At 42.2% G+C, this 12,112-nt stretch overlaps 2 protein-coding genes across 2 annotated transcripts in view; both read left to right on the top strand.

Annotated features, from left to right (window-relative positions):
• UBE2M (ubiquitin conjugating enzyme E2 M) overlaps positions 1 to 12,112 on the top strand; it is a 91,395-nt gene that overhangs the window by 38,177 nt on the left and 41,106 nt on the right. The window lies entirely within an intron of this gene.
• LOC131094581 (natterin-3-like) lies at positions 3,588 to 11,138 on the top strand. Its single transcript, XM_058042238.1, has 5 exons — positions 3,588 to 3,672; positions 4,708 to 4,732; positions 8,159 to 8,297; positions 9,555 to 10,135; positions 10,713 to 11,138. Exons 2-5 carry the CDS (start codon positions 4,718 to 4,720, stop codon positions 11,136 to 11,138), a joined length of 1,161 nt encoding a protein of 386 aa, XP_057898221.1. The 5' UTR covers positions 3,588 to 3,672; positions 4,708 to 4,717.

Genomic DNA, 12,112 nt, shown 5'->3' with positions numbered 1-12,112 from the left:
CCAATTTTGGGTCTCTCTCCCAATTTTAGGGTCAATTCCCCATTTTTGGGTTTATTTTGGGTTTCTCTCCCATTTTTTGGGGTGAATTCCCAAGTTTTGGGGTCCATTTTGGTCTCTCTCCCATTTTTGGGGTCAATTCCCCATTTTTGGGTCTCTCTCCCATTTTTGGGGTAAATTTTCCCATATTTTGAGTTTCTCTCCCCGTTTTTGGGGTCAATTCCCCAATTTTGGGGTCAATTCCCCAATTTTGGGGTCAATTCCCCAATTTTGGGGTCAATTTCCCATTTTTGGGTTTATTTTGTGTTTCTCTCCCATTTTTGGGTTTATTTTGGGTTTCTCTCCCGTTTTTGGGGTTCCCCCCCCCAATAAAGTTTTGGTTTCTGCAGCGGCTCCGACTCCTCCTGCTGGGGGGGATTTGGGGATTTTGGGGAATTTTGGGATTTTGGGGATTTTGGGGATTTGGGGAATTTTAGGGAATTTTGGGGAATTTTAGGGAATTTTGGGGAATTTTGGGGGATTTTGGGGGGATTTTGGGGAATTTTGGGGATTTTGGGCAATTTTGGGAATTTGGGGCATTTGGGGCATTTTGGAGATTTTGGGGAATTTTGGGGAATTTTGGGGATTTGGGGGATTTGGGGATTTTGGGGAATTTTGGGAATTTTGGGGGATTTTGGGAAATTTGGGGATTTGGGGGAATTTGGGGAATTTTGGGGGGATTTTGGGGATTTTTTGGGATTTTGGGGATTTTGGGGAATTTTCGGGATTTGGGGATTTGGGGAATTTTGGGAAATTTTGGGGATTTTGGGGGATTTTGGGGAATTTTGGGATTTTGGGGAATTTTGGGGATTTTGGGGATTTTGGGGATTTTGGGGATTTTGGGGAAATTTGGGAATTTGGGGAATTTTGGGGCATTTTGGGATTTTGGGGAATTTTGGGATTTTGGGGATTTTGGAAATTTGGGGAATTTTGGGGCATTTTGGGATTTTGGGGAATTTTGGGAAATTTTGGGGAATTTTAGGGAATTTTGGGGGATTTTGGGGATTTTGGGGAATTTTAGGGAATTTTGGGAATTTAGGGGATTTTTAGGGAATTTTGGGAAATTTTGGGGGATTTTGGGGAATTTTGGGGTTTTTGGGGATTTTGGGGAATTTTCAGGATTTGGGGCATTTTGGGAATTTTGGGGATTTTGGGGAATCTTGGGGATTTTGGGGATTTGGGGGAATTTGGGGGAATTTTGGGATTTTGGGGAATTTTGGGGGAATTTGGGTCCATTTGGGGGTTTTGGGGTGGGGAAACCCCAAAGTTTCGGGGTCTCTGGGGCAATTTTGGGCTCAGTTTGTGGAGTTTGGGTTCAGTTTTTGGGATTTTGGGTTCGTTTTGAAGGATTTGGGTTCATGTTTTGGAGATTTTGGGTCACTTTGAAGCGTTTTCACTTCATTTTTTGGGGGTTCGGGGTCCTTTTGTGGGGTTTGGGTGATTTTGAGGGTTTGGGGCTCATCTTGAGGGGTTTGGCTTCAATCTGGGGGGCACAAACCCCAAAATTTGACTTTTTTTGGGGGAAAAACGCCAAAATTTGGGATTTTCAGAATCTCCTGGGCTGAATTTTGGGGTTTTGGGGGCGATTTTGGGTTCATTTGATGAGATTGGGGGAATTTTGAAGGATTTGGGATTCATTTTGTGGGGTTTGGGTTCATTTTAGGGGATTTTGGTTCATTTTTGGGGTTTTGGTTTCATTTTTGGGGGGTTTGGGGTCATTTTGGGGATTTTTTTGTTCATTTTTTGGGATTTTTGGGGTCATTTTCTGGAGTTTTAGGTCATTTTTGGAGGCTTTGGGTTCAATTTTGAAGTTTTGGGTTCATTTTTTGGGGTTTTGGGTTCATTTTCTGGGATTTTTGTTCTTTTTGGGGGTTTTGGTTTCATTTTTGGGGGTTTTGGTTTCATTTTTTGGGGGTTTTGTGTCATTTTTTGGGGTTTGGGTTCATTTTTTGGGGTTTGGGTTCATTTTTTGGGATTTTTTTGCTCATTTTGGGGCCTTTGGTTCATTTTTTTTTGGGTTTTTGGGGTTTTTTAGAGCTTTGGGTTCATTTTGTGGGGTTTGGGTTCATTTTTTTTTGTGTTTTGGGGAATCTTTGGGGTTTGGGGCTCATTCTGTGAGGTTTGGGGTCACTGAATGGGATTTTGGGGAATTTCATGGGATTTTGGGACATTTAATGGGATTTTGGGGTAATTTTTGGGTTTTTGGGTTCATTTTCTGGGATTTTCGTTCATTTTTTGGGGTTTTGGTTTCATATTTCGGGGTTTTGGTTTCATTTTTTGGGGGTTTGGGGTCATTTTGGGATTTTTTTGTTCATTTTTTGGGATTTTTGGGTCATTTTCTGGAGTTCTGGGTCATTTTTGGAGGCTTTGGGTTCAAGTTTGAAGTTTTGGGTTCATTTTTTGGGGTTTTTGGGTTCATTTTTTTGGGTTTTGTTTCATTTTAAAGGGTTTGGGTTCATTTTTTGGGGTTTGGGTTCATTTCTTTTTTTGTGTTTTGTGGAATCTTTGGGGTTTGGGGCTCATTCTGAGAGGTTTGGGGTCACTGAATGGGATTTTGGGGAATTTAATGGGATTTTGGGGTAATTTTTGGGGTTTTGGGTTCATTTTCTGGGTTTTTGGGTTCATTTATGGGATTTTGGTTTCATATTTTGGGGTTTTGGTTTCATTTTGGGGGTTTGGGGTCATTTTGGGGATTTTTTTTGTTCATTTTTTGGGATTTTGGGGTCATTTTCTGGAGTTTTAGGTCATTTTTGGAGGCTTTGGGTTCAATTTTGAAGTTTTGGGTTCATTTTTTGGGGTTTTTGGGTTCATTTTGTGGGATTTGGGTTCATTTTGGAGATTTTTGTTCTTTTGGGGGTTTTGGTTTCATTTTTTGGGGGTTTTGTGTCATTTTAAAGGGTTTGGGTTCATTTTTTGGGGTTTTTGGGTTCATTTTATGGGATTTTCGTTCATTTTTGGGGTTTTGGTTTCATTTTTTGGGGGTTTGGGGTCATTTTCTGGAGTTTTTGGTCATTTTTGGAGGCTTTGGGTTCAATTTTGAAGTTTTGGGTTCATTTTTTGGGATTTGGGTTCATTTTGGGGATTTTTGTTCTTTTTGGGGGTTTTGGTTTCATTTTGGGGGTTTTGTGTCATTTTAAAGGGTTTGGGTTCATTTTCTGGGATTTTGGATTAATTTTGAAGGTTTTGGGTTCATTTTTCAAGGTTTTGGGGTCATTTCTGGGATTTTGATTCATTTCTTTGCCTTTGGGGGGCCGTTCTGGGCTCTCTCGCTGATTTTTGGTGGATTTTTCTCATTTCTGTTCATTTCTAAATAAAATCAAAATTCTTTTCTCAACCCGACCCTGGGAAAAGCAGAAATTTCTTCAATCCCCCCCCAAAATCGCTGATTCTGGCACCCTTTGGGTTTTTCTCAGTTTCAAATCGAATAAAAAAACCCCAAAAAAGTGAAGTGAAAAATCCCCAAAAAGCGGAAAAATCCCCCACAAAAAAAAATTTCACTTCTCTTTTTTTGGGGTTTTTTTTTTGCATTTCTGACGTTTTTCCTGGGAGGTTTTGGGGGCTGAAGTGACACAAAAAGCTCCAAAATCGGCGGAAAAAACCCCAAAAAATCCAAATTTTCCTGGGACAGGAGCACAGGTGAGGGGGGACCCCAAAATTTGGGGTTTGGGGGGCAAAAAAATGGGGAAATTTGGGGAGAAAATCCCAAAATTCGGAGCTGGGAACGCCCCAAAATTCAAATTTTTGGGTAAAAAAATCCCGAAATTGGGGCTGGGAACTGGGGGAGCCCCAAAATTTGGGGTTTGGGATTGGGGAACCCCAAAATTTGGATTTTTAGAGAGGGAAAACCGCAAAATTTGGGGATTTGGAGCCCCCAAAAGAAAAGGGAATTTTGGGAGGGAAAACCCCCAAATTTTTATCAAAAAATGCCCCAAAATTCGGATTTTTGGGGGTAAAAAATCCCAAATTTTGGGCTGGGAATTGCGGGAGCCCCAAAATTTGGGGGTTTGGGATTGGGGAACCCCAAAATTTTTGGTTTTAGAGAAGGAAAACCCCAAAATTTGGTTATTGGAGCCCCAAAATTGTGAATTTTGGGAGGGAAACCCCAAAATTTTTATCTAAAAATGCCCCAAAATTCGGATTTTTTGGGGTAAAAAATCCCAAAATTTGGGCCGGGAATGGCGGGAGCCCCAAAATTTGGGGGTTTGGGATTGGGGAACCCCAAAATTTGGATTTTTAGAGAGGGAAAACCCCAAAATTTCGATTTTTGGAGCCCCAAAAATGGGAATTTTGTGAGGGAAAACCCCAAAATTTTTATCTGAAAATGCCCCAAAATTCAAATTTTTGGGTAAAAAATCCCAAAATTGGGGCTGGGAATTGGGGGAGCCCCAAAATTTGGGGGTTTGGGATTGGAGAACCCCAAAATTTGGATTTTTAGAGAGGGAAAACCCCAAAATTTCGATTTTTGGAGCCCCAAAAATGGGAATTTTGGGAGGGAAAACCCCCAAATTTTTATCTAAAAATGCCCCAAAATTCGAAGTTTTTTGGGTAAAAAATCTCAAATTTTGGACTGGGAATTGCGGGAGCCCCAAAATTTGGGCTTTGGGACCCCCGGAATTGGGGATTTGGGGTTCGGGGTTGGATTTTTGAGGAAATTTCTGGAATTTTCCGCAGCCCCGGAGCGATGGCGCCGCCGCAGGTACGGCCGGGGGGGAGGGGGAATAAAATTGGGAATTATTTTAAATTTCTGTCCAAAAATCACAATTTTCAATTTTTAATTTTGATTTTTTAATTTTGCTTTTGAAGGTTTTAATAATATATTTTATATTATTTATATATATAAAATTATATAATAAAATAATATATAATATTATGTTATAATATAATATATATTAAATTTTTAGCATGGATTTTAAAAATGAAAAGTAAAAACATTTAAACGTAGAAAATATCTATATTGTATTATATTGTATTATATTATATTGTATTATATTATATTATATTATATTATATTATATTATATTATATTATATTATATTATATTATATTATATTATATTATATTATATTATATTATATTATATTATATTATATTATATATATTTTCTACGTTTAAATGTTTTTACTTTTCATTTTTAAAATCCATGCTAAAAATTTAATATATATTATATTATAATACATATTAGATATTATATTATATAATTATATATATATATAATTTAATATATAATAAAATATAATATTATATATTATATATTATATTTTATATATATTATATAATATATATATATTATATAATATATATTATATTATATATATTATATATTATATTTAATATATAATATTATATATAATATAACATAATATAATATAATATAATATAATATAATATAATATAATATAATATAATAATTTTTTTTTCTACGTTTAAATGTTTTTAGTTTTCATTTTTAAAATCCATGCTAAAATTTGAATATATATTATATTATAATACATATTACATATTATTATATTATATAATTATATATATATATAATTTAATATATAATGTAATATAATATAATATAATATAATATATTATATATTATATATCATATATTATATATTATATAATATATATTATATTTTATATATTATATTATATATATTTAATATATAATATAATATAATATAATATAATATAATATAATATAATATAATATAATATAATATAATATAATATAATATAATATAATATAATATAATATAACATAATATAATATAATATAACATAACATAATATAATATAATATATTTTTTTTTCTACGTTTAAATGGTTTTAGTTTTCATTTTTAAAATCCATGCTAAAAATTTAATATATATTATATTATAATATATATTATATATTATTATATTACATAATTTTATATATATATAATTTAATATATAATATAATATAATATAATATAATATAATATAATATAATATAATATAATATAATATAATATAATATAATATAATATAATATAATATAATATAATATAATATAATATAATATTTTTTTTTCTACGTTTAAATGGTTTTAGTTTTCATTTTTAAAATCCATGCTAAAAATTTAATATACATTATATTATAATATATATTATATATTATTATATTACATAATTTTATATATATAATTTAATATATAATATAATATAATATTATATATTATATATTATATTTTATATATATATTATATAATATATATATTTAATATATATTATAATAGAATAGAATAGAATAGAATAGAATATAAAGTAATGTAATGTAATGTAATGTAATATAATATAATATAATATAATATAATATAATATAATATAATATAATATAATATAGATATTTTCTACGTTTAAATGTTTTTAGTTTTCATTTTTAAAATCCATGCTAAAAATTGAATATATATTATATTTGAAATGTTTAATTATTTATTTTGAAAATTTTATTTTGAAATTTTATTTTAAAATTTCACTTTTCGTTTTAGAAATTAGTTACATTTTAATTTTTAATTTTTAAAATTTCTTAAAATTTCCAATGTTTTCATTTTTACCTTGAATTTTTCAAAATCTTAATATTTTCTTTATTTTAAAATTAATTTTTTTTTTTTTAATAAGGGGAGGAACGGGATAAAATCCCAAATCCAGACCTGGGGGGGCTTTGGGACAATTTGGGGTTCAGTCCCAAAAGGGAATTTTGGGGTCGGATTTGGGACAATTTGGGATGTCAGCCCCAAAAGGAGAATTTGGGGTCGGATTTGGGACAATTTGGGGGTTCAGCCCCAAAAGGGATTTTGGGGTTGGATTTGGGACAATTTGGGGGTTCAGCCCCAAAATGGAATTTTGGTGTCAATTTTTGGCCAATTTGGGGTTTCAGCCCCAAAAGGAAAATCTGGGGTCGATTTTGTTTCCAATCCGAGGTTTCATCCCAAAAAGGGAATTTTGGGGTCGATTTTGGTCCCATTGGGGGATTCAGCCCCAAATGGGAATTTTGGGCCAATTTGGGGTTTTCAGCCCCAAAAGGAGAATTTGGGGTTGGATTTGGGTCAATCCGGGGTTTCAGCCCCAAAGGGGAATTTGGGGTCAGTTTTGGGTCAATCCGGGGTTTCAGCCCCAAAAGGGAATTTGGGGTCGGGTTGGACCAATCAGGGCTTCGGTCCCAAAAGGGAATTTTGGGGTTGGATTTGGGTCAATTTGGGGTTTCAGCCCCAAAAGGGAATTTGGGGTCAGATTTGGGTCAATCTGGGGGTTCAGCCCCAAAAGGGAATTTGGGGAATTTGGGGTTCAGCCCCAAAAGGGAATTTGGGCCAATTTGGGGTTTTCAGCCCCAAATGGGAATTTGGGGTTGGATTTGGGTCAATTTGGGGTTTCAGCCCCAAAGGGGAATTTGGGGTCGGGTTGGACCAATCAGGGCTTCGGTCCCAAAAGGGAATTTTGGGGTCGATTTTGGTCCCATTGGGGGATTCGGCCCCAAAAGGGAATTTTGGGCCAATTTGGGGTTTTCAGCCCCAAAAGGAGAATTTGGGGTTGGATTTGGGCCAAACCGGGGTTTCAGCCCCAAAGGGGAATTTGGGGTCGGGTTGGACCAATCAGGGCTTCGGTCCCAAAAGGGAATTTTGGGGTTGGATTTGGGACAATTTGGGGTTTGGTCCCAAAAGGGAATTTGGGAAAATTTGGGGGCTTCAGCCCCAAATGGGAATTTGGGGAATTTGGGGTTTCAGCCCCAAAAGGGAAATTTGGGGTCGGATTTGGGACAATTTGGGGTTTGGTCCCAAAAGGGAATTTGGGACAATTTGGGGGGTTCAGCCCCAAATGGGAATTTGGGGAATTTGGGGTTCAGTCCCAAAAGGAAATTTGGGGTCGGGTTTGGGTCTGTTGGGGAATTTGGGGTTTCAGCCCCAAAAGGGAATTTGGGGAATTTGGGGTTTGGTCCCAAAAGGGAATTTGGGACAATTTGGGGGCTTCAGCCCCAAAAGGGAAATTTGGGGTCGATTTTGGGCTATTTGGGGTTTCAGCCCCAAAAGGGAATTTGGGGAATTTGGGGTTTCAGCCCCAAAGGGAATTTTGGGGTCGGGTTTGGGGTTTGGGGTGACGGCCCTGGGTCCCCCCCAGCTCCCGGTGCTGCTGCTGCTGCTGCTGTTCGGAGCAGGAATTCCAGGAATTCCGGGAAATTTGGGAATTCTGGGAGTTTCGGGATTTTCGGGGATTGCGGCGGCGCCGGCCCCGGGCAGGAACCGCGAGGAGATCCCAGGTGAGCGCTGGGCTGGAGCCCGGACCAGTATGGACCAGTATGGACCAGTATGGACCAGTATGGACCAGCCCATCCCAGTCCATCCCAGTCCATCCCAGTCCATCCCAGTCTATCCCAGTCCATCCCAGTCCATTTCAATCCCATCCCAGTCCGTCCCAGTCCGTCCCAGTCCATCCCAGTTTATCCCAGTCCCCCCCACTCCCCCCCACTCCCTCCCAGTCCATCCCAGTCAATCCCAGTCTGTCCCAGTCCATCCCAATCCCCTCCCAGTCCCTCCCAGTCAATCCCAGTCCGTCCCAGTCCATCCCAGTCTATCCCAGTCCCTCCCAGTCCATCCCAGTCTGTCCCAGTCCATCCCAATCCCCTCCCAGTCCCTCCCAGTCAATCCCAGTCCGTCCCAGTCCATCCCAGTCCATCCCAGTCCCTCCCAGTCCATCCCAGTCTGTCCCAGTCCATCCCAATCCCCTCCCAATCCCCTCCCAGTCCCTCCCACTCCATCTCAATCTCCTCCCACTCCATCCCAGTAAATCCCAGTCTGTCCCAGTCCATCCCAATCCCCTCCCAGTCAATCCCAGTCTGTCCCAGTCCATCCCAGTCCATCCCAGTTTATCCCAGTCCATCCCAGCCAATCCCAGTCTGTCCCAGTCCATCCCAGTCCCTTCCACTCCATTCCAGCTCTCTCCCAGTCCATCCCAGTCCATCCCAGTCCATCCCAATCCCCTCCCAGTCAATCCCAGTCCATCCCAGTCCCTCCCAGTTTATCCCAGTCCCTCCCAGTCCCTCCCAGTTTATCCCAGTCCCTCCCAGTCCATCCCAGTTTATCCCAGTCCATCCCAGTCCATCCCAATCCCCTCCCAGTCCGTCCCACTCCATCCCAATCCCCTCCCAGTCCATCCCAGTCCATCCCAGTAAATCCCAGTCCATCCCAATCCCTTCCCAGTCCATCCCAGTCCATCCCACTCCCTCCCAGTCCCTCCCAGTCCATCCCAGTCCATCCCACTCCCCTCCCAGTCAATCCCAATCCCCTCGCAGTCCATCCCAGTCCCTCCCAGTCAATCCCAGTCCGTCCCAGTCCATCCCAGTCCATCCCAATCCCCTCCCAATCCATCCCAGTCCATCCCACTCCCCTCCCAGTCAATCCCAATCCCCTCCCAGTCCATCCCAATCCCCTCCCAGTCCATCCCAGTCCATCCCAATGCCCTCCCAGTCCCTCCCAATCCCTCCCAGTCCATCCCAGTCCCTCCCCCTCCGTTCCAGCTCCCTCCCGGCGCCGCCCTCGCTCCGTGGCCGCCTCCCCGTGGCTCCGCTGGGCTCCGTTCCGCGGCTCCGTCCCCGCCGACGCCGTGTCCAGCCCCGAGCCCGTCTCGGGCCGCGCCGCCTTCGTGTGCTCCACGCGCGCCCACGGCTGCAACGTCGGCTCCTTCGAGCCCGCCCGCGGCGCCTTCTGCTCCTACCCCTGGGACGAGCGGGAGCTGCGCAGCGCCGACTTCCAGCTGCTGCTCAACCCCGGCGGCTTCGAGGCGCTGCGCTGGGTGGACGATTCCTTCGGCGGGACGCCGCCGGGAGCCGTCGAGGGCTGTCCGCTGACCGACGTGTTCGTGGGCCGCAGCCCCCAGGGGCTGGGCAAGGTGTCCAAGGAGCAGCAGGCGCTCTTCGTGCCCGTGGAGGGCGAGGAGCTGTGGTACAAGTGGTACCAGGTGCTGGCCGTGCGCCAGGATGCCGTGGGCATCTCCATCGCCGACGTGTCCTACAACGGCAGCGCCGCGCTGGAGAGCGCCGAGGATGAGGAGCTGGCCGAGGTGCTGGCCAGGAACGAGGGCTGCCAGGCGGCCTCCAAGGTTGTTGCCCGATGGATGGATGGCACAAAACTCGGATAAGTTTTGGGGGTGCTTTATTAAGGGCCCGGGGAGCTGGGGGACTCACGTCCCAAAGTCCGAGCCCCCAAATTCACGTATGGGTGCTTCCCTCTTATACATGCGATTCACAACACAGTCTCCAAGACACAGTTCCCCATTCCCCTTGCGTGGTCACAGACCCCGTGTGAGACATTCCTTGGTTCACAAACAAGATCATTAATCCTCTGCTTATCTTATTCTAAGAGCATTGTATGCTGCCTCTAGACAGGTTAGCATTCTTGCTTTCCTGCACTAGTTTAATTATTTATTAAATCCCTAAGAAATCATTAATCCTCTGCTTATCTTATTCTAAGAGCATCGTATGCTGCCTCCAGACAGGTTAGCATTCTTATTTCCTGCACTAGTTTAATTATTTATTAAATCCCTAAGACTACCTGCTAGGTAACACACAAAACCCAACACACTTTCAACGGCTACAAAACTACTTTTTAACAAACCAGTTCGCACACAACTCACTATAATTAAACATTTTGCTAAATTTCATTTCTTTTCCAACAAGGTGGTGACCATGGAGGAGGCCACCGAGGCGGAGCGGGGCTGGAGCGCGGCGCTGCCGGCGCTGGCGGCCGCCCGCGGGGTTCTCCGCGCGCCCCCGATAATCCTGACGGAGCCGCGCGGGTGGGACGTGGGCAACGCCACCGCCGTGCCGTGGGTCGGCGGCGCCGCCGTCACCGAGTTCGTGTCGCGGGCGCACCGCGCGCGGCAGGAGATCCCGGCGCGCTCCGAGTGCTCCGTGCTGCTCCGGGGGCTCCGGCGGCGCCTCCGGGTCCCGTTCCGGGCGCGGCTGACGCGGGAGTTCCGCTCGGGGCCCCCGCACCGCGTGGACGTCGCGGGGACGGCGTGGAGCGCCGGCGTCACCGGGGCCCGCGTGGAGCTGGGGAGGTGCCGGCGCATCGCCGGGCTGCCGCCGTGCCCCGGAAATTGAATCCACACATTTGTGCTCTTCGCCCCAAAATTGGTGAATCCTCAAAATCGTGGTCTTAGCCCCAAAATTGGTGAATCCCCAAAATTGTGGTCTTAACCCCCCAAAAAAAATTGTGGTGAATCCCCAAAATTGGTGAATCCTCAAAATTGTGGTTTTAGCCCCAAAAATTGAATCCCCAAAATTGTGGTCTTAGCCCCAAAATTGGTGAATCCCCAAAATCGTGGTCTTAGCCCCAAAAAAAATTTGTGGTGAATCCCCAAAATTGTGGTCTTAGCCCCAAAAGTTGAATCCCCAAAATTGTGGTCTTAGCCCCCAAAAAAAAATTTGTGGTGAATCCCCAAAATTGTGGTCTTAGACCCAAAATTGGTGAATCCCCAAAATTGTGGTCTTAGCCCCAAAAAAAATTTGTGGTGAATCCCCAAAATTGGTGAATCCCCAAAATTGTGGTCTTAGCCCCCCAAAAAAATTTGTGGTGAATCCCCAAAATTGTGGTCTTAGCCCCAAAATTGGTGAATCCCCAAAATTGTGGTCTTAGCCCCCCCAAAAATTTGTGGTGAATCCCCAAAATTGTGGTCTTAGCCCCAAAATTGGTGAATCCCCAAATTTGTGGTCTTAGCCCTCAAAAAAAATTTGTGGTGAATCCCCAAAATTGTGATCTTAGCCCCAAAAATGAAATCCCCAAAATTGTGATCTTAGCCCCAAAATTGTGGTTTTAGCCCCAAAAATTGAATCCCCAAATTTGTGGTCTTAGCCCCCCAAAAAAATTTGTGGTGAATCCCCAAAATTGGTGAATCCCCAAAATCGTGGTCTTAGCCCCCCAAAAAAATTTGTGGTGAATCCCCAAAATTGTGGTCTTAGACCCAAAATTGGTGAATCCCCAAAATTGTGGTCTTAGCCGCCAAAAAATTTTGTGGTGAATCCCCAAAATTGTGGTCTTAGCCCCAAAATTGGTGAATCCCCAAAATTGTGGTCTC

The sequence above is a fragment of the Melospiza georgiana genome, chromosome 30 (genome assembly GCF_028018845.1).
Source record: "Melospiza georgiana isolate bMelGeo1 chromosome 30, bMelGeo1.pri, whole genome shotgun sequence".
Classification (NCBI taxonomy): Eukaryota; Metazoa; Chordata; class Aves; order Passeriformes; family Passerellidae; genus Melospiza; species Melospiza georgiana.
Note: the sequence above shows the minus strand (reverse complement) of the source record. Positions and strands in the feature narration are given on the sequence as shown.